At 41.5% G+C, this 27,903-nt stretch overlaps 1 protein-coding gene across 6 annotated transcripts in view; it reads left to right on the forward strand.

Annotated features, from left to right (window-relative positions):
- Window positions 1-27,903, forward strand: part of LOC146567902 (ryanodine receptor 2-like) — a 327,426-nt gene that overhangs the window by 160,879 nt on the left and 138,644 nt on the right. For 3 of the 6 annotated variants that reach the window (XM_085283596.1, XM_085283600.1, XM_085283599.1), the window contains exons 41-56: window positions 352-457; window positions 613-756; window positions 2,274-2,401; window positions 3,241-3,386; window positions 4,735-4,849; window positions 5,049-5,181; window positions 8,897-9,000; window positions 11,734-11,869; window positions 11,974-12,160; window positions 12,935-13,046; window positions 13,613-13,733; window positions 13,838-14,007; window positions 14,412-14,632; window positions 14,793-14,883; window positions 20,527-20,667; window positions 21,243-21,406. In XM_085283596.1, coding sequence (XP_085139722.1) covers window positions 352-457; window positions 613-756; window positions 2,274-2,401; window positions 3,241-3,386; window positions 4,735-4,849; window positions 5,049-5,181; window positions 8,897-9,000; window positions 11,734-11,869; window positions 11,974-12,160; window positions 12,935-13,046; window positions 13,613-13,733; window positions 13,838-14,007; window positions 14,412-14,632; window positions 14,793-14,883; window positions 20,527-20,667; window positions 21,243-21,406 — 2,219 coding nt within the window. The remainder of the gene's footprint in view (window positions 1-351; window positions 458-612; window positions 757-2,273; window positions 2,402-3,240; window positions 3,387-4,734; window positions 4,850-5,048; window positions 5,182-8,896; window positions 9,001-11,733; window positions 11,870-11,973; window positions 12,161-12,934; window positions 13,047-13,612; window positions 13,734-13,837; window positions 14,008-14,411; window positions 14,633-14,792; window positions 14,884-20,526; window positions 20,668-21,242; window positions 21,407-27,903) is intronic. The other 3 variants (XM_085283597.1, XM_085283601.1, XM_085283598.1) reach the window with 2 other exon arrangements.

Genomic DNA, 27,903 nt, shown 5'->3' on the forward strand with positions numbered 1-27,903 from the left:
TCTTTTAAGGCTCTTAAGAGTACCATGACTTGGATCACTGAGAAGCTAAACAGACATGTTGTAGAGCCACTTTTACCAGCAATAACCTAAAAGGACCATTTTCTCTTGCATCGTTGTGGAAGAATTTTGGTCCACTGATCTTTACAGTGTTTCTTCTGCTCATTGAGGTCTCCAGGCTTTCATTTGTGCAAAGTGCAGAAAGGTCCTGCCAAAAGCACAACATGTATGATTTCAGTAAAGCTTTCAGCTTTCACGGCATCTTGTAACTTGTAACTAAACATGTGTATGTACTTTGGATTTCTATATTGAAAATCTAATGGTCGCTTTAAAGGTTCTCTTACCAATCTGCAGATCAACATGCTGTTAAACTTTAAGGATGAGAAGCAGGAGTGTCCCTGTCCTGAATACATCCGAGAACAGCTGCTAGACTTCCATGAAGATCTGATGAGGCACTGTGGTCAGTTTCACAATACACTGCTGCATTAACTACAGTTGCCAGAATAAGATCAATAGCCATAATATCATTTAATAAATATAACAGTAATGTGTGTATAGTCAGTATTCATTAATTGTAGACATACCATACATGCATTGATCTGCCCATTTTGCTAGGTATAGAGTTGGACGAGGAGAGAGGCATAAACTGTGACAGTGACTTCACCATACGAGGTCGACTCATGTCACTGGTGGAGAAAGTGGCTTATCTAAAGAAGAAGATGGCCAACCTGCCAAAGGAAAAAAAAGACAGGAAACCCAGTAAGGCCATTCTTAAATGAGCTGCTAGTAATTCTCAATGAATAGGAAAATGTACAAGCCTACACTGTTCCAAAAATAGTAATGTCAAAGTATCTTACTGTACATTTTACAGTTGCAGTCTTTCTAAAATATCATTAAATTTACATAAGTAGACTGTGATTTTACATGTCAAAGGTAAAATAACATAACATCACTGTAAATATAATAAAACACAATTTACTTGTTTTGTAAATATATTTTTTTGTGCATATTCAGATTGTAAAAATACATTCAGAAATGTATCATAATTTCACAAATATTTGTTTGTTATGTGAGAGAATGATCTGTTAAATTCAAAATAAATAAATAAATGTAGAGGCAGGAATTGCAATTAATATAAATCTCAAAGTATTCACAACATTCCTGAACAGAAATAGGCCTCTGCAACTGGGGTGAGGGTGTGGCCATGAAAACAATGTGACATGCCATTGGATGTTGGGACACATAATAACATGACGCTAAGCATCGGCCAATGAATGTGAACTAACAACCACAAGGTCGCGGCTGCACTGAAAACATCCTAATATAAAAGTATTTTACTGCATTTCACAGTTTTGTTCTGTTCTTCTAGAACATCATTAAAGTTACATAAATAGACTGATTCCACATTTCAAATGTAAATTAACGTTAAATCACTGTAATGTAATAAAACATCATTTTCATGATTATTAACTGTGTCTGTCTGTACATATGCATATTTAGATTGTTAAAATACATTCACAAATGTATCATGATCTCACAAATATCTGTGCGTTATTTGAAAGATCGAACTGTTGAATTCAAATGTAATGCTATGGATTTGATTTGATTTGATATACCTTTATTACTCCCACAGGGGGAAATTTCATAAACCTGCCGACCTATTGCACGCAATGGCGGCGCCATCTTACCCTCCGATCATACATACATTACACAAAACATCACATGGGGAAGGAGGTATAACAATGGAAAATGCACCACATGAGGAAAGATAAGGATAACAAAGATCAGTTTGAGAACAGAAAAAAACACCTCTGCACGTAGCACATGAAAACAACTTGTCAGTCTGTCCCAGGGAATGCAATCCATTATTATTTAAACCAACTGTTAACTGTATATTTCTGTACATTTACGCATTATGATTCATATTGCCACATTCATTGACCTTGTTTACAGGTAATTTCATTGTTTGATCACGTTAAAATGTTCCTAATTTGATGTCTAAAAGCACTTGGAAAAGGCAGAATCCCATGTAAAATTAGCTCAACAAACTCTACTTTCATTACTGGAAATAACCGTATTTTTATGAGGAAGTTATTTTCTGTTATTTTACGGTAGTATTTTGGCGCCCCAGCTGCCAGAATATTACCGTTTTTTCACGATGTTTTTTTTAACAGTGTAGTAGCTATGAGACAAAAAAAGTAAATAAGATCTTTGACTTCAGGACATTCAATCTCTGACCTGCTCTCCCTTCCTCCTTCTCTGTCCTTCTCCTTAAGGTACCTTACAACAGCTCATTTCCGATACGATGGTGCGCTGGGCTCAGGAGTCAGTTATAGAGGATCCAGAGCTGGTCAGAGCTATGTTTGTCCTACTTCACCGCCAGTATGATGGCATTGGTGGACAGGTTTGTGTGTGTAATAGAAAAGAAAATCCATACCACTGGAATCTCCAAATAAATGTATACAATATAGTCATGCTATATTTGTGACAATCTGATGTGAGAGTTGTTCTTTTAGGAAAATATGAGGAGCGGCTATCCAGCCTGCTCCATATGTGACACACTTCCTGGGGTCCCAAACAATAAATCTGGCAACTGTCAAGTAGATCAGATTGAACAAAACAATTGTTAAGAAAGCAAAAAATGCACATGCAAACAATCCTTGGTGCTACTTTTCAATTTGTTGAAAAGTGACCTGCCTACCAGTTCACCAGAGGCCGACTGTCAGCTTTGTTCAGATGATGTGGTCATAAATTCACCAGATAATCAAGTCTAGTACAACAAGTTCCACAAGTCAAACAAACATGTGGGACGTTCTTCATTTATTTGCACAGTGTCACTAATATTAGAAACATCCCGTCTCAGAGTGATGCTCTATAAGAACTCCCTGAACCGCCTTCAGCTGATCCAGAATGGTGCAGCAAGAATACGAACTGGAACTTGAAAGAGAGCCCGTGTTTCTCCTATATTAGCTTCTCTTCAATTGATCCGTGTTAAAAGCATTAAATTAGAATTTAAATTTCATTTAAAATCCTTCTGTCCCACATCAGATTGCACTCTCACAGTAACACTACAGTTATTTGAAAAGAACAATGTAAGTTGTTAATTTCTGTGTATTCATTTATCTCTCCTTACTTCAGGTACAGATGTGAAATATCATGCTCCGTTTGCACAGTAACAGTGCTTCTGCTTGTATATTAAATGTATGTCAATCAGTTTAATAAGGTATGAATATGTCTGTGCAGGTGCGGGCTCTTCCTAAAACCTACACTATAAACTCAGTATCAATCGAGGACACCATCAACCTGTTAGCGGCTCTCGGTCAGATCAGATCTCTGCTGAGTGTGCGCATGGGAAGAGAGGAGGAGAAACTGATGATCAGAGGGCTGGGGTGAGAGCACGCTTATCTGTCAGGCTCTTGCGTGTCTGAATGATTTGTTTTCTTTGGAGTACTTTCTTCTTTAGACTTGCTTTAACTCCCAACAAGAAGAGGAAAAATGTAAACAAATATTTATGTGAATGAAAGTTCAGAAACAGAGCAATTACAATTTTGTGCATGTGTGTATATTTGATTTTTAATCTATCTACAGAATGCCCTACAGGCACATAAAAACAAATTCAGAATTTCTCTTAGTCGTAGATGGACTTTTGTCTTCAAGTATTCTTTTACTTCTTGGGTAACTGCTCAGACTAACTTTAAAGAGTGTCCATGTAAGGATATGGCTTAGGCACACATAATCTGTATATCTCAGTCCAGCACAATAAAAACAGGAACATTTCACTTTACCTATGGGTTATATGCTTTGTTTCAATGGTTTGCAAACCTTTGTGCCCAAAGAACACCTGTATTCATGCACAAAAGTCTTTCTTTTGGTTGCATTCTTCACAGACAATTTGCAGCATCTTGATCTAGAGCAGCCTTCCTGTCAGGATTGATACCACTCAACAAACACATTCCATGCCTCGTCTTCAGCACTTTATTATACACTTAAATACAAAGCAACAAATTGTCTTGCATTGGAGTGCATTAGATTGCTTGCAACTAGTGACTTGGTCTGCTTCACATAGCTCAAGTTACTCTAATGTGGTTTCCAAGTCCCACTTTAGCTTGCTTGGCAAGGTAAAGGTGGACTTGGTAGCATTTACCAGCTAATCCTGGCAGATAACTGTTGACATCTATAGTCTAGCTGAAGCTACACAATACATGTGCGCATGTGTCATATAGGTAACCTTCACATTATTGATTGCTGCTTTTAGGTGATGGGTCCTCTTCCCTAGTGGCTAATTGTGGTTTGCTTCATACAAGGAAATGATCCCTTTTCCCCTTATTAATCTCCTTGTAGTCAGTTGGTGGATTTAATGTCACAAGCATGCGATTCCCATTGCTAGCAACTTTGAAAATGCACTCTGGTTCCATTTGACAGATGTTTGTTAAGATCAACATTGTTGGTGACCCAGATTAGGTTTGAGATTAGATTTTAAACTAAAATGAAGTCTGGTTTTTGAGGCAGCTTTTTCCATTTTAGACATTGTTGGTTGCACTTGACCCAAAACTGTTCTTACTTGGTTTGTATCCAAAAGCCTTATAATAAAAATGAGCACCCATGAACCTCTTTTAAATGTCAAAACCTGAATATCACTGTTGTAATAACAAAACACTCTGGTCAAATATTAAACAGTTAATATATGAAAGAGTTTGAGCTGTCGGTTTAAATTTCACCCATCCTTCTTCCTCTCAGAGATATCATGAACAACAAAGTGTTTTACCAACATCCTAACCTGATGAGAGCGTTGGGAATGCACGAGACTGTCATGGAGGTCATGGTCAATGTGCTCAGTGGAGGAGACTCCAAGGTATGTAGTAGTAATAGTGCTGACATACTGAAGAGTCATGATGAAGAATGGTAGAGCAATGGGGAAATGCATTCGTATTTCAAATAAATTATGTGTCACAAAATGTTTTAAATATATGTTTTTCCCCTGAATTATTTTCAGATAAATAAACACAAAGGGACATTTTGTCTAACAACCTGTGATGCACGTGTGTTTTCAGGAAATCACCTTTCCAAAAATGGTGGCCAACTGTTGTCGTTTTCTATGTTACTTCTGTCGAATCAGCCGTCAGAACCAGAAAGCCATGTTTGACCATCTGAGTTATCTGCTAGAGAACAGCAGTGTTGGCCTGGGTGAGTAATGATGACCTAACAAGCATTATTTCAGTTGAATATTTATCATGAAGAGAACAGGAGATGAAGGAATGTTGAAGACCAATGCATGGTGACCAACATTAATAATAAAGGGAATAAAGGGAACTAGCTCAGAATTGTTTTGTTGTTGATTAACGTTGGTAGTTGAGGACGGGTAGCAGCTACAGAGTTGTGTAAAAGCTTGAAGAATGACGTTGCAATTTACCCACAAGACATAGAGCTCAAAAAGACAAACATCAGAATCAGAATCAGAATCAGAAAGGGGTTTATTGCCAAATGTTGAGCAGGTTTACAACATTAGGAAATTGCTGCGGTGCTTCAGTGCAAACATAGTGTCATAAATAGCACTTAAATAGACATGGAAAAAAATAAAAGTAGGGATAAGAATTAAAAGTGCTACGTGGAAAGATATATACATGAGTGCAGGTGGTGATCAGTGCCAAACATGGAATGATGCAGTGACACAGCGTAGGGTCATGTGTTAGTGGCGGGTACAGTCATATGGTTATTGTTCATGTGTCCAACAGCAGAGGGGAAGAAACTGTTCTTATGGCGAGAGGTTCTGGTGCGAATGGACCGGAGCCTCCTGCCTGAGGGGAGCAGGTCAAACAGACTGTGTCCAGGGTGAGAAGGGTCAGCTGAGATCCGAGCTGCACGCCCCAGTGTCCTGGAGGTGTACAGGTCCTGCAGAGATGGGAGTCTGCAGCCAATCACCTTCTCAGCAGAGCGCACAACACGCTGCAGTCTCTGTTTGTCCCTGATAGTGGCTCCAGCGTACCACACGGTGATGGAGGAGGTGAGGATGGACTCGATGATTGCGGTGTAGAACTGCATCATCGTCCGTGTTGGCAGGTTGAATTTCTTCAGCTGCCTCAGGAAGTACATCCTCTGCTGGGCTTTCTTGATGACGGAGGTGATGGTGGGCTCCCACTTCAGGTCCTGGGTGATGGTGGTACCCAGGAAGCGGAATGAGTCCACAGAGGTGATGGGGGTGTCAGTCAGGATGATGGGGGGGAGTGGGGCTGTGTGCTTCCTGAAGTCCACAATAATCTCCACTGTCTTCTGGGCATTCAGCACCAGGTTGTTGTGGCTGCACCAGGACACCAGACGTTCAACCTCCCTCCTGTAGGCAGACTCGTCCCCGTCCGAGATGAGTCCGATAACGGTGGTGTCATCTGCAAACTTGATTAGCTTGACAGACTGGTGGGTGGAGGTGCAGCAGTTGGTGTACAGGGAGAAGAGCAGAGGAGAAAGAACACAGCCCTGAGGGGAGCCGGTGCTGATGGTCCGGGAGTCCGAGACATTCTTTCCCAGCCTCACATGCTGCTTCCTGTCCGTCAGGAAGTCAGTGATCCACCGACAGATGGGGTCAGGCACATTCATCTGGGAAAGCTTGCCTCGGAGATGGTCTGGAAGGATGGTGTTGAAGGCAGAGCTGAAGTCCACAAACAGGATCCTGGCGTAGGTTCCTGGGGAGTCCAGATGCTGCAGGATGAAGTGTAGGGCCATGTTGATGGCGTCGTCTACAGACCTATTGGCTCTATATGCAAACTGCAGGGGGTCCAGGAGGGGGGCCGTGAGGGTCCTGAGATGGGAGAGAACTAGGCGCTCAAAAGACTTCATGACCACAGATGTCAGAGCCACGGGTCTGTAGTCATTTAGTCCAGTGATCCTAGGTTTCTTGGGGACAGGGATTATGGTGGAGGACTTGAAGCAGGCAGGCACATGACATGCCTGCAGTGAGGAGTTGAAAATGCCAGAAAACACTGGGGCCAGCTCGTTTGCACAGTGTCTGAGGGTGGCAGGAGACACACCGTCTGGGCCGGGAGCTTTCCGAGCATTCAGACTCCTAAACTGCTTCCTCACATCTGCTTCATGAATATGAAGAGTTGTGGTGGGAGGAGGTGGTGTGAAATCCTCTTTTGTGTGGGGTGAGGAGGGGGGTGTTGTAGGTGAAGTGTTTGAAGGTGGTGATGGCTCTATGGAGGGGGGAGAGGTGGGGGAATGAGTGTCCAAAGTGTCTCTATTGTTGGGGCCGTTGGAGGTGTGAAGGCTGCCTGATGGCTCGTCAAAACGACAGTAGAAGTTGTTAAGGGTGTTGGCTAAGAGCAAGTCATCAGTGGAGTGGGGGGTTTTAGGCTTGTAGTTGGTGATATTCCTAAAACCTTTCCACACAGAGGCCGAGTCATTCTCTGAGATCTGCTGCTGCATCTTCTCAGAGTGCTGATGTTTAGCAATGTCCACTTCTTTAGTGAACCTGTACTTGGCCTCTCTGTAGCAGTCCCTGTCTCCGCTTCTGAACGCCTTTCTCTTTTCCAGCCACAGCTTTTTGAGTTTAGGAGTAAACCAGGGTTTGTCATTGTTATAACTCACCCTGGTGCGTGATGGCACAATGCTGTCCTCACAGAAGTGGATATAGGAGGTGACAGTGTCCGTAGACTCGTCCAAGCTGTTAGAAGCAGCCTTCAATGTGTCCCAGTCTGTAGACTCCAAACACGTGCGAAGCTCCTCCACAGCCTCGTTGCTCCACAGTTTTTTAGTCCTCACGACAGGTTTGGAGAGCTTCAGCCTCGGTCTGTACGCGGGGATTAGGTGGATCATGACGTGGTCAGAAAGACCGAGTGAAGCGCGGGGCACCGCGCGATAGGCCCCGCTGATCGTGCTGTAACAGTGGTCTAATGTCCTCTCCTCTCTGGTCGGGCATTTAATATACTGCTTATATTTTGGAAGCTCATGGCTCAGATTGGCTTTGTTAAAGTCCCCAAGAGCAATGATGAGACATGCACTTGGTGCCGTTTTGGCGCTCTCTGTCAGGGTGAAAAATGAACATTGACATACTGGTGGAGGACTTGAACACAGTCCTCCACCAGTATTTATGGTATGAATGCATTAGCTATGAAACTTGACAGTTTGTTTCAAGTATGGGAACAAAGCTTACTTGTTGTTCCTAGAGTATTTAAAAGTAGAATGGGAGGCAGAGCCTTCAGTTTTCAGGCCCCTCTTCTGTGGGACCAGCTCACAGCTTGGACATCTTAATACGAGATATTTTTGCTTGAAATAAGTGAAAAAATCTGCCAATGGAACAAGTGAAAATTCTCCAGATCCAACATGCACTGTCTAAAAACAAGTTCTTCTATCTCACTGAAATGTTACTCTGTAATTGATTGTGTCTTATTTAAGTGTGATGAGATATTTTGACTAGAATATATTAAGATTTTGAGTTTTTGCAGTGTATATTTATATAAATCTTGTCTACTCACTCAAAGCACTTTAGAATACACATTTACGCATTCACACTAACACACATTCGGGGATTAAGTAAATGGTAAATGGACTGGTTCTGATAAAGCACTTTTCTACTCTGAGCACAACTTGCCTCATTCACCCATTTGCACAAGCACTTTTTTATGCTTTCCATCTAACATTCACGCTCTGATGGCTGCATCGTAAAGCAACTGGGGGTTAGTATCTTGCCCAAGGATATTTGGCATGAAGACTAGAGCAGATGGGGGTTGAACCACCAAGCTCCTGATTAGTAGGTGACCTGCTCTACCTCCCAGATTGCCACTGACTTTTGGATTGACAGACTACCCTCTCTAGCTCTGGGATGTTTGTTGCTTTGGAGCAAATGACTGTCTATTGTGAAAGTTTGTATAGTTGCATACACTTTACATATGTCTTTTCCTCTTCTCAGCATCTCCATCTATGCGAGGATCCACTCCTCTGGATGTGGCTGCAGCATCAGTCATGGATAATAATGAGCTTGCCCTTGCTTTAAGAGAGCCAGACCTGGAGAAGGTGAGGCTGACAAAGACTTAGACACACACAAAAGGAAAACCGTAAATTGTATTAGATATTCTGAGGTCACTTTAGCCTATAGAATAGAAGAGCCTGTTACTGTCACAGCACATGTACAACAAAATTGTACCAACTGTGGTGGAATAAAATACAGTCTGGGGAAGAAGATATGACTTGATTGACCTGAGGTGTCGACCACAGGGCAGCGGGTCAAACGGGTGGTATCCAGGGTGCAAGGGGAATCTGGCGAGGGTGCGAGCTGCCATCTTATGAAGATTAGGGTCTGTTAAGTTCTTGTTGCCTCAGAGAAAGTTACAAAAGTAGATGGTGAGCCTTGGCTCCATGTATAACCTTCTCCAGCATCTCCCTACACCTTTGAATATGCCACAGAGCTCAGAGTTACTTCACATGCACGCTGACAATTATACATAAACATGTCTGCTTAAGGAAGAAAGCATGTACAAAATGAGGCTTAAACTTCATCCCCAAATCGGTTCTGTATTCCTTTGTAAATTCAAGTTCTGTTTTAAATTTGGTGCACAGCTATCAAAATCAAATATTTTATAATGCATATTAATCTGATTCCTTACCAATCATGAAATTAACTTAATCAGTTCCATAGGTCTTATTCATACTGCTCCTTTAAGACAGCAGTCTCACTATACCCCATTCATTATACAAATTGATAATAGCAGTGGTTAGCAGAAACACTACTTTAAAACATGTAGATGCAAATATGTACTCAGCTTCCAAGCTAAAACCACTTAGAAAAAAGAGAGTACGAGTTTATATAGCAGCAGTTAGCGGGGTTAACATTTCAGCATGTTGGTTAGCAGCGGCAACTGTAAAGTCTACTCGCCAGTGCAAAGCACTTTGCATTTACAAGAAACAGCTTCAGGTCTCCAGATCTAGCAGTTAACAAAACAGACGTCTCGCTTTTCAACCTCTTTTTCAACAGCAACAATGTTCCTCATATTTAGTTATCAGCCTTACCAGCGTAACCAAACGGAAAACGGTTAAAGGCTGGAGAACAATTCCCATTGGTTAAAAATGAAATTGTCCATCAAGGTCAGAAAATAACAACTGTTAAACAAAAATGAATAAATAACAAGAATCAAATGTATTTGGCTTTCAACACAACAATAACTTTTTATACAGTCATCTTATTAGAATTTTGCTTTAGAGTTTACAGTACATTACACCACAGGAGTAGTAATTCTGACCAAAGGTTTCTACTTTTATCTGACTGTGGCTGGGCTACAGCATCACCTGCACAAAGCAAATCTTCAGGCCGCCAAATTGAGATTTTCCATTATTCCCGTATAGTCTGTAAAGGCTATGAATTGGTGACACCGGAAACAAATGTATTAGTATAAAATCCAGAAAGCTACACGCTGAGATTATTTTAAGGTGGCACATGCCACCACAGTAGATCCGTCCCCGCTGCCGGTCATGTGAACCAAGCTCTAGCTATGGGCACAGTTTATGTCCCATGGCAACGGGTCGGGCATCCCATACTAGGGATACCACTTTTTTATGTCCGATACCGATACCGACATCATAAATTTGGATATCTGCCGATACCGATATGAATCCGATATAGTGTGTTTTAATCAATAAAACTGTTTTTTAATATCTTGCTGCATTTTGATAAGTTCATACTCAAGTTTAAATAAACAACAACACTAAAGCTATTCTGTTACACCTGTATGTAAAGAACACACTGCACCCAAAATATTTCATAGATCAGCAAAACTGATCAATCTAATAAACTTAAACCTGCTCCATCCTCCCTGTTCTGGTGTTTTAAAGAGAACTTAGCAGAAATATTAAGCAACCTGACTATTAGGGTTGCAAACTCCCAGCAACATCTTTCTTCTACAGAACTGCAGACTGCACAGATGGTATCTTCCCAAAGGAAAAAGTGCTATAGCTTACTAGGGTATATTAAACTTAACAGTTACTATATACAGTAATGGACTTCTATACGTTTTACATCAGATTAAAACTTTGGGTTTAATATTCGGATAATTATTTATTAAAAGCTCGACATTTTAAATGAGAATAAGAAAGAAAAGTATGTCTTTGTGCCCCTTTTCCCTGTTCATGCCCTAAACGTGCTGCTGTTGTTCAGCCGCTGGTTTCCTCTTTCTGGCACGAAGTGGGCCAAAAACAAACAAGAGAGAAAAGCCGATCAGCTGATCAGTGATCAGTTTCATGATTGAAGTAGGAGCAGGAGAGAGAGAGAGGCAGTCGCTCCATATATCGGTTGTTAAGCTTAACGCTGGAATGCTTTACAAACATTCAGAGATGGACTTACACACTTGCTTTACTTCTCTGGGATCACTTCCTCGGAGATGAAATGCTGGTTTGGTAGCGAGGCTACAAACACACACAGCGGCTCTATCACGTGACCACACTGCTCCGACGTGCTACGGTTATGAGCCGAGTCGCCATGTCGCAAGTTTTGTGAGGTGCTTTTTTGATATTTAATGGATCGGATTACATTTTTTATTTCTCTCCGATATCCGATCCAGTAATTTACGTCAGTATCGGACCGATACCGATACGTAATATCGGATCGGTCCATCTCTATCCCATACTGCTGAAGCCCTTTGTGCTTTGTTCTATCTCTGTTAATTAAATTTAAATTGTAGGTGTCTTTCCACTGTGCTATATTTTTTCTTTTTGAAACAAACAACCCAAAATAATAATAATAATTTATTTTTGCAGGTGGTACAATATCTAGCTGGGTGTGGGCTGCAGAGCTGTGTGATGCTGGTCCGTAAGGGATACCCTGACATTGGCTGGAACCCTGTGGAGGGGGAACGATACCTTGACTTCCTGCGCTTTGCTGTCTTCTGCAATGGTAAAAATGTAACCATACGACTGCAGTCAGATCATTTATTTTCCACTGGAGTTTGTATCATGTGCAACCACAAACTTAGCAACTTGTCCCTGTTATGTGGCCAGGTGAAAGTGTGGAGGAGAATGCCAATGTTGTGGTAAGGCTCCTTATTCGTCGACCAGAATGTTTTGGCCCGGCTCTTCGAGGTGAAGGTGGTGATGGGTTGTTGGCAGCAATGGAGGAGGCCATTAAGATCTCTCAGGATCCCTCCAGAGATGGTCCGTCTCCTATGTCTGAGAGCAGCAAGGCACTGTATGACAACACTTCTAACCTGATTACTTACATATACATATTAAAGTTCACACTGACAGAACAGGACTGATCAGTTGGACTGAACAGGCAAGAATCAATTACATTTCCTTTATATTTATACAGCACCCATTCATAGCAGCAGTTATCTCCAGACACTCAAGGTACCAGCCGTCAGATAACTCCCTATAAGCAGCACTTGGCGACACTGGCAAGAAAGACCTCACTTTTAACAGGAAGCGCTCGCTAGCACAATCATGTTGACTGTTTGCATTTGGTCTGCCTGGTAGACTAAATTCCTTACAAAGGTCTGTACATGAGTCTACAAGTCTAGATGGCTTGTCAACAACCTGTTAAATGTTAAGGGATTTTCTTAAGATGGAAATTAGGGCATACAAAATGCTGACTCATAGCAATTATAATTTGTTGTGCAGATGTATATATTGAATAGTTATGAATGCCTGCCACAAAATCCCAGGGTTCAGTTGGATATGACTTTGAGCGCACTATTTTCCTTCGGCACACCTTTTGGTAACTTCCTAAACTACGTGTCGTATTTCCAGTACTAACAATGTTCAAGCAGATTATCTCTTCCTGTGTTTTCCATTTAGAAAAGAACAATTTCAGACAAACATCAGCCTGAACCAATTATCCTGTCACTAAGTTCATGAGTAACTACAGTACAAGCACAGAGTGGGAAATGAGCATAACAGGTCAGAAGAAAATGGTCTGAAGTATTTAGGGGCATTTAATATGAGAGTGTGTCTCTGTGTGTAGCAGTGACATGCCAGGGGAAGAGGAAGATGATACAATTCACATGGGAAATGCCATCATGACCTTCTACTCTGCTCTCATTGACCTGCTGGGCCGCTGTGCTCCAGAGATGCATGTGAGTTACTTTGTACTGCACACGTGTGTTTGTTCAGCTGTCTCTGTTTTGTCTTTGTCGTCCTCGTCAGTGACCTGTTTATACAGGGTCCTATCTCCAATTAGAGCACCTGACTGGAAAATGCCTTAGGAAATGTTTGAGGAGAGAAGTTTTCTCCCGACTTCATTTGCATCGTGTCTGAATAGCTGACTGTGTTCACAAACAGATTAAAAGTGTGCTCGACGTGTCTCTTTAGTGAGCAGAATGTGTTTTCAAAGCCTCTTTTGAGTAGTTGTTGTTTGCAGATATTGCATGCACAAAGACTTTTAGATTGCCCGGAAGCAAGAATTCCCGTAGCTTTATCCTCTATGTCTCAGACAATAGCTCCCAGCTAAGAGGGGTTTGGGACTGAGCTTGTTTTAATATTTTGGATTATTGAGTCACTGATAGTGAGAGTTGTCGCTGGTCTTACGGGCTCCGTGCTGGCTGGCCTTCAAGTGGAGTACCAGCGATTCAAAATGCACAACTCCTACATGCAGCCTTACGTATATAGTGCACTCACTTAAGCCCTACCTCTTTTCTATTAGCTGATCCATGCTGGTAAAGGTGAAGCTATCCGTATCAGAGCGATTTTGAGGTCTCTTATTCCTATTGAAGACTTGGTGGGAGTCATCAGTATTTCATTCTCTATGCCTAACCTGGCTAAAGGTAAGAAAGTCATCTGACATGATGACATCTAATCCAGTAATAACAGTAACTGATCCTGTAATATCAGCAATCAAGAATTGAATTGTGTTTGCGTGCATGTACAGATGGGTTGGTTGTGGAGCCAGACATGTCAGCAGGTTTCTGCCCAGACCACAAAGCAGCCATGGTGCTGTTCCTGGACCGTGTCTATGGTATAGAAGACCAGAATTTTCTTCTCCACCTTCTGGAGGTTGGGTTCTTACCAGACCTGAGGTCTGCCGCCTCTCTGGACACCGTAAGTTTCTGTCTGTGTGTATATTTCTTTCTCTTCAGGAACAGAAATACAGATTTGACAAAAGGTAAACTAACAAGGAGTCATGACTGAACCACACACAAAAAACACAGCAATAAACAAGGAAACCAACAACAGAAGGATAAATGTCAACACAACAGAAAATAGAACCAAAATACAAAGTTAATCACTACTAAAAAACAGAAGAACTCCAGAAAACTCAAAGCCCATCGGTCCAAGGCCCAGGGAACACGACACTTAGCCTTTGATATTGTTTCTTACTGGCACAACTACGCACTTTATTCACTGTGTATAGTATTCCCCCAGAGGTATAAAAACATATGTACATGCCACACATGTAGTTTCTCTATTACGTTGTTATTGTTTCTCTCTATTCTTTGTGTTAGGTTGCTCTGAGTGCCACAGACATGGCACTGGCGCTCAACAGGTATCTGTGTACAGCAGTGCTGCCTCTCCTGACTAAATGTGCGCCGCTGTTTGCGGGGACGGAGCCGTTCGCCTCACTAATTGACTCGCTGCTTCATACGGTTTATCGCCTGTCCAAAGGCTGCTGCCTCACCAAAGCTCAGAGGGACTCCATAGAGGAGTGTCTGCTTGCTGTTTGTGGGTAAGATGAAGACATACATGCACATATGAGTCAACCTTTAATGAGTATTTAGCATTTAGTCTACCCTTTTTTAAAAACACATGCTATAGATCGTATTTGATTGTATTCTTGATCAGCGATGGTACAGTCCACTAACGTATGGAATCCTCTTAATGTACAGTAAGCTAAGGCCTTCAATGATGCAGCACCTACTCAGGAGGCTGGTGTTTGATGTTCCTCTACTTAATGAGCACACCAAGATGCCTCTGAAGGTGAGAAACAAAGTCGGAAACAAAGTTTGCATGTATAGGAACCAGTGTTCAGGTTGTTGTCTAAAAATGCAATCTATTACATCTTACTTGTGAGTTTTTGTTTTTAATAGTTATGCTACTTAATTACTCCCCTAAGAATGCAATTACTACTCATTACATTACATTTTCAGTACTCTATAACATGGCCAAAGATGCATTGTGTTAAATATCAACACTTCACCGCGTTCTTTTGATTCCTCAGAGGCATCTGATGGAAGACAAAACACTGCTCAGTAGATCCTTTCACACTTTATTGTCTCACAAAATTACTTCTAGAAGCGAGATGCGTCCTGCATGACACAGTGCCGCTGTTGCGGCTCAACCAACGGCCACGGCAGGCTAAACACGAGGACACAGATGACGCGCAACAATAGACACATAAAATACACTTCTGTACCATTTACTCCTTTTATTCCACGTGCAACTGTCCAATATACAAATCAGCACCTGGGAGTAACTATTAAACAAATGCACAGACTGCACAAACAAATAACTGCTACTCACAAAGAACTGCACTAACTACTATGCCAAACTACAACTTGGCCTATGGCATCAATTAGTGCATAAATATACATAAACCATCAAGTTACAGTTAAAATACATCAAAATCATTCAAGCTGCGCTCAACAGAAAGTTTTGCCTCATGCTCACCCTACCTTTCTGCTCATCAACATCAAGAGGTGAGTGCAACCACATTTATCATCTACCACACCCATGAGACACGCCCCACACCCGTGCACCAATACAGTGAGTCCATTTAAACCAACCCACTTAATCAAAAAAGGAACAACTCATATGGCTCCTACAGCCGCCGATCTCAAAATGGTGACGCACACTTAACAGTTTTATTATTATTTATTTGGGGTTCAGGGGGGTTGGGAAGCTCATCTTGTAACCGGAAGGTTGCCGGTTCGATCCCCAGCTCTGTCTGTCTTTGTCGTTGTGTCCTTGGGCAAGACACTTCACCTACCGCCTACTGGTGTTGGCCAGATGGGCCGATGGTGCGATATGGCAGCCTCGCTTCTGTCAGTCTGCCCCAGGGCAGCTGTGGCTACACCTGTAGCTGCCTCCACCAGTGTGTGAATGAATAGTGGAATTGTAAAGCGCTTTGACGGTCTCGAAAAGCGCTATATAAATGCAATCCATTATTATTACCAGCTCTCTCATTCTAGTCAAAACAACCATGTTTCAGTAACTTTCCACTAGAGGATGGTTCCCTGTTATCTACTTTCAGGGCGTGTCCACTTAATAAATTCAAATCAAATTCAAATTTTATTTGTCACGTACACAGTCATACACAGTACGATATGTAGTGAAATGCTTGGACAACTGCTCGTGACCTAAAGAGAACAAAAAAGGAAAAGGCTATGAATAAGATAGGAAATAAATATGAAAAATTAAAAAGGGTAAATTTAACTAGGAAGGAATAAAATATAAATTAAGGTTAAAAATGAAATAACTGTACAACACAAATTAGAATGAAGGGTAAATTTAACTGGGAAGAATAAGATAAAGATAAATATATAAATGAAAGTTGAAAATAAAATAACTGTACAACAAAATACACAATATAGAACTATATAAGAATGTATGAATAAATCTAAATATAAATAAATATATACACAATAACAGCAGCTGTACAAGTATTAACTGGAAATGAAGAATATAGTGACCAGTGTTGTGCAAAACCAAAGTCCAGAAAGTCCAGTGTGTGTGTAAGAACTGTATGTGTGGGTCAGTACTGTGTGGTGGTGTGATTGAGAGACCGTATCGCCTGCGGGAAGAAGCTCCTCCTCAGTCTCTCTGTGTTGGTCTTCAGGGAGCGGAATCGCTTTCCTGACCTCAGCAGAGAGAACAGTCTGTTGTTGGGATGGCTGAGGTCCTTCACCATCTTCCTGGCCTTGGTCCAGCACCGCCTGCTGTAGATTGAGTGCAGGTCAGGGAGCTCGGAGCGGATGGTGCGCTCAGCTGACCGCACAACCCTCTGTAGAGCTCGTCTGTCCTGCATGGTGCTGTTCCCGAACCAGGTTAAGATGTTTCCCGCCAGGATGCTCTCTATGGTGCACGAGTAAAAGTTCCTGAGCACCTTGGAGGGCAGTTGGAAGTCTCTCAAGCGTCTGAGGTGGTAGAGACGCTGACGGGCCTTTTTCACCACGGTGTTGATGTGACAGGACCATGACAGGTCCTGCGTGATGTGAACTCCGAGGTATTTGAAGCTGTCCACTCTCTCCACTGGGCACTCGTTGATGACGGGGGTCTGGTAGTTCCTCTCCTGCTTAGTGCTGAAGTCCACTATCAGCTCCTTTGTCTTACTGACGTTTAGAAGGAGGTTGTTCCTCTGGCACCAGTTCTCCAGATTCCTAATCTCCTTCAGGTAGGCCGTCTCGTTGTTATCAGAGATCAGGCCCACCACGACGGTGTCGTCAGCAAACTTGATGATGGTGGTGGAGCTGGTAGTGGCCACACAGTCATATGTGTACAAAGAGTACAGCAGGGGGCTCAGAACACACCCCTGGGGGGCTCCAGTGCTGAGAGTGGTGGAGGCTGAGACATGTCCGCCCATCCTTACTGCCTGTGGTCTGCCAGTTAGGAAGTTGGAGATCCACAGACACATAGATGAGCTGAGTCCCAGATGCTCCAGCTTGGTGGTGAGTGTGGAGGGAATTATGGTGTTAAATGCAGAGCTGTAGTCTATGAAGAGCATTTTAACATAATTCCCCCTTCTAGTGTCCAAGTGAGTGAGTGATGTGTGGAGGAGATGAGAGATGGCATCGTCTGTGGAACGATTTGGACGGTAAGCGAACTGTAGTGGGTCCAGTGTGTCTGGTAGTGAAGAAATGATGAAGTCTCTGACCAGGCGTTCAAAGCACTTCATCACTACTGAGGTGAGGGCTACAGGGCGATAGTCATTGAGAGAAGCAGGGTGGGGTTTCTTCGGGACAGGAACAATGATGGACTCTTTGAAGCATGTGGGGATCACCGACTGAGATAAAGAGATGTTGAATATCTCAGTGAACACAGGAGCTAGCTGGTATGCGCAGTCTCTTAGGATACGACCTGGGATGCCGTCTGGTCCTGCTGCTTTCCTGGTGTTCACTCTCTTGAAGGCTCTCCTTACTTCATGCTCGGAGATGACGAGCACGTTTCCGGTGCTGGCAGTATCTTCCTGTCTGCAGCCGTTAGCGCCGCTAACACTAGCATTGTTGGAGACCTTAGCTGCAGCCTCGAAGCGAGCATAGAAAGTGTTCAGCTCGTCTGCCAGAGTCACGGCCGCGTTCGTCATACCGGTTGTTGGTGCTTTATAGTCCGTTATTGTCCTTAGTCCCCGCCACAGGCTCCTAGAGTCACTCTGTTGGAGTTGTGACTCTAGTTTCCTCCCGTAGCGCTGCTTCGCCTCTTTCACCGCCCTCCGCACGTTATATGACGTGGCTTTGTACGGGTCCATGTCCCCCGTCGTGATTCCCGTGTTGTAGGCAGCGGTGCGGGATCTCAGAGCGTCGCGGATGGTTTTATCCACCCACGGCTTCTGGTTGGGAAACGTTGTGATAGTCTTTGTCTCCACGGTATCATCCGCTAGTTTCCCGATGAATCCCACAACCGCTTCCGTAAACACGTTGACGTCATCGTCGGAGCTGTTTCTGAACATGCCCCAGTCTGCGTCATCGAGTGCGTCCTGTAACGCGGCCACCGATTGATCCGTCCAGCGCGCGACCTTCCTCTGAACCGGAACTTCCTGTTTCAGCCTTTGTTTGTATTTTGGCATGAGGAAGATGGCGGCGTGATCAGATTTGCCAAACGGGGGGCGGGATTGTGCCTTGTAGCCGTCCTTGACCGTAGTGTAGCAGTGGTCCAGTGTCCTTTCACCCCTGGTGGGGCAGGTGATGTGTTGATAAAAGTTCGGCGCTGCGCGTTTGAGGTTGGCGCTATTAAAGTCCCCCGTCACAATAAGCGCAGCGTCCCGGTGTTGTGTCTGGTGCTGTGTGAGTGCCTCATGCAGCTCGCATAAGGCGGTGACCGTGTCCGCTTGTGGTGGAATATAAACGAATATAAATATAAACGAATATAAATACTACACTAAATGATTATATGGCATTTTAGTTAATATAAAGCATAGAATTGAGGCACTTGTGCTTTGCTATTACCATACATGAGTTATTGTGTAGAGGTGTGGGGAAATACATATAAAAGTAATACTCAGACTATAATCATAATGCAGAAAAGGGCCATTAGGGTATAGGGCTCACACAAACGCACTCTTTATTAGGACGCAAGCTATAAAATTCCAGGATCTGGTGAAGTTTAAAACAGTGCAAATAATATATAAGGCAAGGAAAGGGATGCTCCCAATCGAAATAAGTAAATGGTTCTTAGAAAGAGAAGGGAGGTATTTAAAATTACAAAGAGTAAGACCAACATTGAAAAGGATGTCTATTTCAATAGCGGGAGTTAAATTCTGGAATGAGTTAAAAGAAGAAATAAAGGTCAGCAGTGATATAAACCAGTTTAAAATAAAACTCAAAAAAGAAATATTAAATAAGTATAAGAATGAAGAAAATGCAATTAACCCAAGACAGCAGTCAAACTCATGTTTATTTTCTTCTGCAAATTAGCAAATCTAAATTTAGTTTTAGTTGAACATGAGAAAATATTTTTTGTGATGTTATGTTCTAAGTTGAAGGCGGTGTATACGTTTTTGTTGTTCAAATTTAGATGATGAGGATGTAAACCTGAGGGGGTGGGGCTAAATAAGTATATACTTCTGCCTACTCCTTTTCAAACAACTGCATGGAATGATTTCATGAAACGCTGGTGAATGTATATGTTTGAAATAAAAAAGAACTGAACTGAACTTCAGATAATTACACATAATTACCATTCAACTGTGTGTATCTTTTTACATGCAGTGGGGAACATTCATCAATATGCCAAAAGGTTGATTCAGTTCATCTTCATGCACAGCTGACTGCAGGTTTCCCCAACATTATAAACAGTACATTTGCACAATGACTGAAACTAGCACCACTGAAGGGACAATGGGCTGGGAGGTCAGTTCCTTGATCCTTAATATGCAAATTCTCACAGAGAGTTGGGAATGGCTGCAATCACAGCATTGTAAGATGGCCAGAGATGTACCCTTAGGCCCCCTCCTCGATTTAGAGATGGTCTTTCCCTTTTCATGTAAATGACCTCCTTGACTGGTCATTGTTCATTCAGTGGTGCTAGTTTCAGTCATTATGCAAATGTTTATAAGGTTGGGGAAACCTACAGTCAGCTGAGACTGAAGACGTCACTTGGATGATGTTTCTCCCACTGAAAACGCACAGATGAAACATAGAAATGTTCTTACCCAGTGCAAAAAAACAAATGCACACACCAAATTACCATTAGATTTATAAAATATGCGCACTAGCCCTTTGTGGAAAAACTGTAAAATCCGTGAAGCACAAATAACAGTATAATTGTATGGTTAGTAACTAATGTTGTTACTGATTAAGTGCATTAAGTTGTTATGGGAAAATATGATTGAATTACAGTAACACCTTACTTACTCATTTGGCTTCAGTCATATATTGACTGGTAATTAATGTGCTTTTGACTTCTCAGCTGTTGACCAATCACTACGAGCGTTGCTGGAAGTACTACTGTTTGGCTGGAGGTTGGGGCAATTTTGGAGTAGCGTCAGATGAAGAGCTGCACCTCTCTAGGAAAATGTTCTGGGGAATATTTGATGCCCTGTCCCACAAGGTGAGGCTCATCTAGTGGTAGCTCAAAGAATGCACACGGGTCGCACTTCTATGGACAAGCATAACAAGGCCGTTACTCCCACTCACTCTTCTCCAAGTTATACCGTCATTGCCTACTACCAGCAACACGATAGTCCCTAGATGGTGCGTACACCACCCAATGATTCCAAAAGAATGTTGGGCCTCTCATTATGCACATTAGCAAAAAACACCAATCAGGACCAAAAGGTGCAGGGAAGCATCCCGCTCATCCTCCAAGTAAAGCCCATTGGGAAAGAGGAGGCAGGGAGCAAGGGAGACCAGTATACCCACTCCTGCCCGTCTCTTCTCCCTATGTTTCTCTAATCTTCGCTGGATAGATTTCTGCCTTTTGTTTGGACACACTGTTTAATAAAACTCATAATTTATCTGCTGTGCCTGGAATTCTCTATTTCAACCCTCACTTCACCCTCATGACAGATTCTGAATATTCCCCAAGTTTATTTGCTTTAAACAAATGATAAACAGACAGCCTTCAATGTTCACAATAATGTCTGAAGCAACACACTTACATACTGTGTATGTGTTGTAATGTAGCAGTACGACCAGGAGCTATTTAAACTGGCGCTGCCATGTCTTAGTGCTGTGGCTGGAGCTCTTCCTCCAGAGTATATGGAGTCCAACTACATGGCCATGATGGAGAAACAGTCATCTATGGACTCAGAAGGAAACTTCACACCACAGCCTGCAGACACCACCAAGTATGTACATCTTTTTCTTCTTTGTAACATGTTTACTTGTTTGGCTTACAGTCAGGTTAGAATGCTTTGCACAATGATACAATGATATGTCTTGTTGTTTTGCCTCTGTATACCAACATGGTGGATTTTAAATCAAACAATCATTATGATATAATTGAAGCAGGGGGTTAACAAAAGTATTGCATTAACTGTTCAAAGCCATTTTATGCAGATTCCCCCATTTTTAAAGGTGCATAAATGCTCTTCTACTCTGAATAATCCACTTCAAACTCGCTCACACACACACATTATTTATCTAACATTCTTTATTTAAGAAACACATACATGCTTACACTTAACTAGGATTCAGTATCCTCCCCCAGGAACATGTCAACATCCAAATATGAGGAGCCAGGGATTGATTTGAGTAGCAAACTTGCATTTGGTGATAACAGGGACTCTCTGTAATTTCTAAACCGGCAGTGCCCAAGTTAGTATTAAGAGTGAATAAGCTACCAAACAGGACTTCAGGTTGAAAAACTAAAATAAACATATGAGAGAGATTGGAAGAATTTTAGAAGTGGCAAAAAAGAAGGAATTCACTGGTTAGCTCAGCAGCACCAAATGTCTACGATCACAGAATTCTTTTCTGGGTTAGGACAACAACCCTCCTCAACATCTGGCCAAGCCTCAAACACGTGAGGTACAGATACAGCCACTTAAAATAACCACCTCATTCCTGACAGGACAATGACAGATACCTGGTGGATTCCTGCCTGATGGCCGGTTGATCCGTGACTGTAATGATATTCCCCGCCTGTGACGTGTACAATGCGAACAGGAACAGGTTAACGCTCCCAAGCAGCATTTATAAAAAACAGTGTAATGTCTTGTGCATCATCCAGGGGGCGCAGTGCTAATGGAAGTCCATTCATTTACAGAGGTTGTGCACACGGAATAAGCAAGATACAAAGCAAAAAGTGATGCTTGCATTCTTGGGTTATTCCTCAGTAATGTTACTGGACATGAAAGCATGGCACGACAATGTCTTTTTTAAATTAAAACATGAAAATCACATTTTAAGCAGAAGTTGATGATTGGTTGGTCCTGTAAGAGAAAAGTATATTTTTAGAGATACAAAAGGTCAGACAGAGAGCACCATGACAGCAGTAACAATGTAATGATGCTTTTAATGATGAAATATGTCGGGCTCTGGTCTAAATTTATAGGTGTCAGTGAAACACTACTGTACTGCAGGAGAGGGACCAGAGCATCTACTGTACATGTGTGGGCATTCCAGCCATGCCAGTTACTGTATGCATTGGCTTTGCTAATAAACGAACAGTCATAGCGCCATCACAGATAGTTACGTTTGGCAGTACTGGTGAAATCACATTTGTCTGACTCCTCTTATAACATTACCCTGTGAAATGGACACTCCAAATGCAAGGCTGTCCCTCAAAAAAGTGTCTGACCTTTCAGTTACTAAATCAATGCAGTAGTTCGTGTTAAATTTTAATTTAAACATGCCCCAACTGCACAACAATATGTATGTGTGTGTGCTGTCTGCCAGAAATATTTGGCACTTTATTTTAATTTTTCTGATGATTAAATAAGGTCAGTGAACTGCTGCTGAAGGAGAGAACCACGAGGGTCTGGCACTGTGCTTAAAACTATTGGTAATTCCCGCCAGTTAAACTTTCCCAATAAATGAACAGTCATAATGGTAATGATCACAGTCCTGGCTGCTTATTCAAGCTGTCTGTCACTAATCTTGGTATTTCACCTTTGCAATTCATGTCAATACTCTGGTTCAAAAATTTTGCAGTCAATAAATGCTACACGTCCCACAAATAAGTGTCCAACCTGCATCATGTATTTATTTAGTTATAGGTGGGAAAACTCCACCTGCTACAGGTAGGACAGAATTAACAGTTATTAGTGTTCAAACTGGTCTTAATGAGCGATTATACAAACAGCGTTTCCAGCGCCCACAGATAACAACAACTCTGCCATCAGGAGATTATTAACAGCTGATACTTATTTTATACTTTTCCATATCTTTCTTGGGATTGTGCAATCAAAGCTTCATCATCATATGACCCTCAACCTGAATGTAGAGAATAAACCACAATTTATTGGAAAGAACTGTCGGAATCCTGACAACGACTAAATAAATAAATAACATAATAATAATAACACAATTTGTTAAATATGTTACGTAGATCTCTTAAGAGTAGTTTTACTAATAATGTATGGATCGCATCATTTTAAAATGCAGCAAGTTGCCTGCTGTGAACCACCTTTATTTTCTCTCCGTCCGCGCTCTGTGCATCTCTGATAAATTGTTGCAGGGCTTTTACAGACAGGTAAGAGAGGGCAGTGGATTCTTTTGTCACACATTAGGTTCAAACAGTTCTCCGACCCCCCACAGAAGGCCAACAACTTCCAAACCCCAGCCCAGGTATCCTCTCTATGCTGTCTTTAACACTTGTAAATGGTATTTCAGGAATCACTGACAGGAAGTTTTTACAGAACGCTGTTGTAAAAACAGTCACTGTCTTTGTATTTTCCCCAACCCCCATCTCTGCCTGTCTGTACATCTTAATGAATGTCATTAATGTGTTTTCTCTTTTAATAAAAATAATTACAGAAGAACTTTTAGTTTTTACATTACTGTTAAAATCCCATTTTTAAAAGTATGCAGTTGAGAGTTTGTTACTAAAACTGGTGTTTTAGTAACAGACCTGCGTTTGCAGACCTGCAAACATTGTGAGATCATGTTGAATTCATAACAGCGTGTAACTTATAAATATCCAGAAGCAATTTTCACCTGATGGAATGATCAAGTCAGAATATGCCTGTTCAGTTTATTTAGGCTGCTCAGTCCAGAAACAGTTTTCAGCACAGAGGTGCATTCATGAAAACTCCGTCTTTTTTTTTTAATCTTGGGAGAGCACGTGCTCTCCTCCTCGAAACAAATCGAAGGTTTCAAAGGAAACAACAAAAACTGATTATCAAGTAGGAAAGCCTTAAATTCATGGAATTCACATAGTAGCACAGACTGTTTGTTTTTGATAGTCTTCTAATGTCCACTATGAGGTTTCTTCATTTTTTTGTTCACATTTCTAAAGACATAGCCCAGCACAAACAGCTGATACGTTGCACACCTGGACATCTGTCAAGTTGACAGTGGTTGAATACACTTTCATTGAAAGAACATTCCCCTCTAAAGTATGAAGACAGGACTTAAAATGATTCAAAAAGCCAATGTCCAAAGAACAAACACCTTCAAAGTTGTTCTTTGAAGCCTTCAGGAGAACTTAAAAAAGGAACAATTAGGTGAAAGTCTGGCCTCTTATGTAAAATATGGCTCAAGACTTTTGCACAATTTAAGAGATTAAAGAAATCTAAAGAATAAATCAAAATATTAAGTTGCATTCTAACAGAAAATAAAAATGAATAACAATGCTATTCATTCAAACAGGTCTGAAGAAGTAACAACCCAGCCAACAACAGGCTAAATGAAGTTTTACCAGTTTCAGAAGTAACCTCCACATCTGGGTTGGGATCTATGAGGAAGCTTGTGTGCAAGAATATTATTTTTCTGTATTTATTTTCTTTTAAATTGTTTCTACTAGATTAGATTGAAATGGAAGAACGAACGGATGTTTACAGGAAATAGTTTTGGTGATTTGCAGTGTCAAATGACTGAATGGTCAAACCAACTGTAAAGTTTGATCCATGTATTTAACATTTTCAAAACTGAACTTTAAGTTTTTATACTATCATGGGTGAAGAGGTCTCCAACAAACATCATGGAAAGAATGTGAAATTCAACTGAGTTTTATTTAAGGCAAGGCAAGGCAAGGCAAGGCAAGTTTATTTGTATAGCACAATTCAACAACAAGGTGATTCAAAGTGCTTTACAGAGACATTAGAAACAAGAACAAATAAAAAGCATGATTTAAAATTGATTAAAACAAGCAAATAAACTAACTAACTAATTAACAAACAAACAAACAAACAAACAACAGTATATAAAATCAAAACAGATAAAATCAGAACAGTAGATAAAATCAGTAAATGTAAGTTTTGAAATTTAAGCTTAAAGTGTGGATTTGGTGCTTTATTCAAATGCAGCTGAGAACAGGTGAGTCTTCAACCTGGATTTAAATAAACTGAGTGTTTCAGCTGATCTGAGGTTTTCTGGGAGTTTGTTCCAGATATAAGGAGCATAAAAGCTGAATGCAGCTTCTCCGTGTCTGGTTCTGACTCTGGGAACTGATAAAAGACCGGATCCAGATGACCTGAGGGATCTGGATGGTTCATACTGGGTCAGGAGGTCATTGATGTATTTTGGTCCTAAACCATTCAGAGCTTTATAGGCCAGCATCAGAACTTTAAAGTCTATCCTCTGACGGACAGGCAGCCAGTGTAAGGACCTCAGAGCTGGACTGATGTGGTCCACTTTTTTGGTCTTAGTGAGGACTCGAGCAGCAGAGTTCTGAATGAGCTGTAGTTGTCTGACTGATTTTTTAGGTAGACCTGTAAAGATGCTGTTACAGTAATCAAGCCTACTAAAGATGAATGCATGGACTAGTTTTTCCAGGTCCTGTTGAGACATCAGATCTTTTATCCTTGATATATTCTTGAGGTGATAGTAAGCTGACTTTGTTATTGTCTTAATGTGTTTTTCTAAGTTTAGGTCTGCATCCATCACTACACCCAAATTTCTCGCCTGGTTTGTGGTTTTTAGGTGTATAGATTGAAGTTCTCTGGTGACCTGTAATCGTTTTTCTTTGGCGCCAAAGACTATTACCTCAGTTTTGTTTTTGTTTAGCTGGAGAAAATTGTGGCACAACCAGTCATTGATTTCCTCAATGCATTTACCAAGAGCCTGTACAGGGCCTCGGTCTCCTGGTGACATTGTGATATATATTTGTGTGTCATCTGCATAGCTGTGATAGTTTATTTTGTTGTTGTTTATAATCTGTGCCAGTGGGAGCATGTAGATGTTAAACAGAGGGGGGGTCCCAAGATGGAACCTTGGGGAACTCCACATGTGATACTTGTCTGCTCAGATGTGAAGTTACCTATTGATACAAAGTATTTCCTGTTTTCTACGTATGTTTTGAACCAGTTTAGTACAGTTCCTGAAAGACCTGTCCAGTTCTCCAGTCGTTTGAGTAATATGTTGTGGTCAACTGTATCAAATGCTGCACTGAGATCCAGTAAAACTAGGACTGACATTTTTCCACTGTCTGTATTCAGACATATGTCATTAAACACTTTGGTCAGAGCGGTTTCAGTGCTGTGGTTCTGTCTAAAACCTGACTGGAAGGCATCGTAGCAATTATTCTGTTTTAAGAAGTAACTGAGCTGTTGAGAAACTGCTTTTTCAATGATCTTACTTAAAAACGGGAGATTTGAGATCGGCCTGTAGTTGTTCATTTGTGTCTTGTCAAGATTGTCCTTTTTCAGTATAGGTTTGATTACAGCAGTTTTTAGTGATTCTGGAAACACACCTGATAATAAAGAAAAGTTGACGATCTGTAACAGGTCTGACTCTAAAGTCTTTGAGACCTTTTTGAAAAAACTTGTTGGCAGGACATCTAAACAGCAGGAGGAGGAGTTCAGTTGACCTAAGATGTCCTCCAGGTCTTTGCTGTTAATAGGGTGAAACTGTTTCATGGTGTTTAAACAGTTTTTTGGTGGACACAGTACATATCCTGGATCTGCTGTTGATGTACCAATTGCTTGTCTAATTTTTTGGATTTTTTCAGTGAAGAATTTGGCAAAGTCATTGCAGGCCATGGTCGAATGAAGTTCAGCTGCCACTGACACAGGAGGGTTTGTTAGCCTGTCAACTGTAGAAAATAAGACCCGAGCATTATGGCTGTTTTTAGTGATGATGTCAGAGAAGTAGGACCTCCTTGCACTCCTCAGTTGTAAATTATAATTGTGAAGTTTCTCTTTATAAATGTCATAATGAACCTGGAGGTTTGTTTTTCTCCATCTGCGCTCAGCTTTCCTACACTCTCTTTTTTCATTTTTCACCAGTGTGGAGTTTCTCCATGGAGACTTTTTCCTTCCAGAGATAACCTTCACCTTAATGGGAGCAATAGTGTCCATTACATTTAACATGTTAGCATTGAAGCTATTGACGAGCTCATTGACTGACCCTCTGGACAGGTCAGGTGTTAATGGGAAGACCTGGTTAAAAATTGCACTACTGTGTTCAGTTATACACCGTTTTGTGATCACTGTTGTTGATATATTTGTGTGGGCTGAGATTTTACTTTCAAAGAAAACACAGTAATGATCAGACAGGCCCACATCAGACACAGTGACCTTTGAAATGCTCAGGCCTTTGGAGATCAGTAGGTCAAGAGTGTGTCCTCTATTATGTGTGGCCTCTGTTACATGCTGAGTCAGCCCAAAGTTGCCCAGAGTGTTACTCAGGTCTTTAGTCCCTTTGTCCTGAGGGTTGTCCACATGAATGTTAAAATCCCCAG

The sequence above is a fragment of the Mchenga conophoros genome, linkage group LG8, assembly GCF_057382185.1.
Source record: "Mchenga conophoros isolate Kocher_MC1m ecotype Shallow Benthic linkage group LG8, M_conophoros_male_GT1.1, whole genome shotgun sequence".
Classification (NCBI taxonomy): domain Eukaryota; kingdom Metazoa; phylum Chordata; class Actinopteri; order Cichliformes; family Cichlidae; genus Mchenga; species Mchenga conophoros.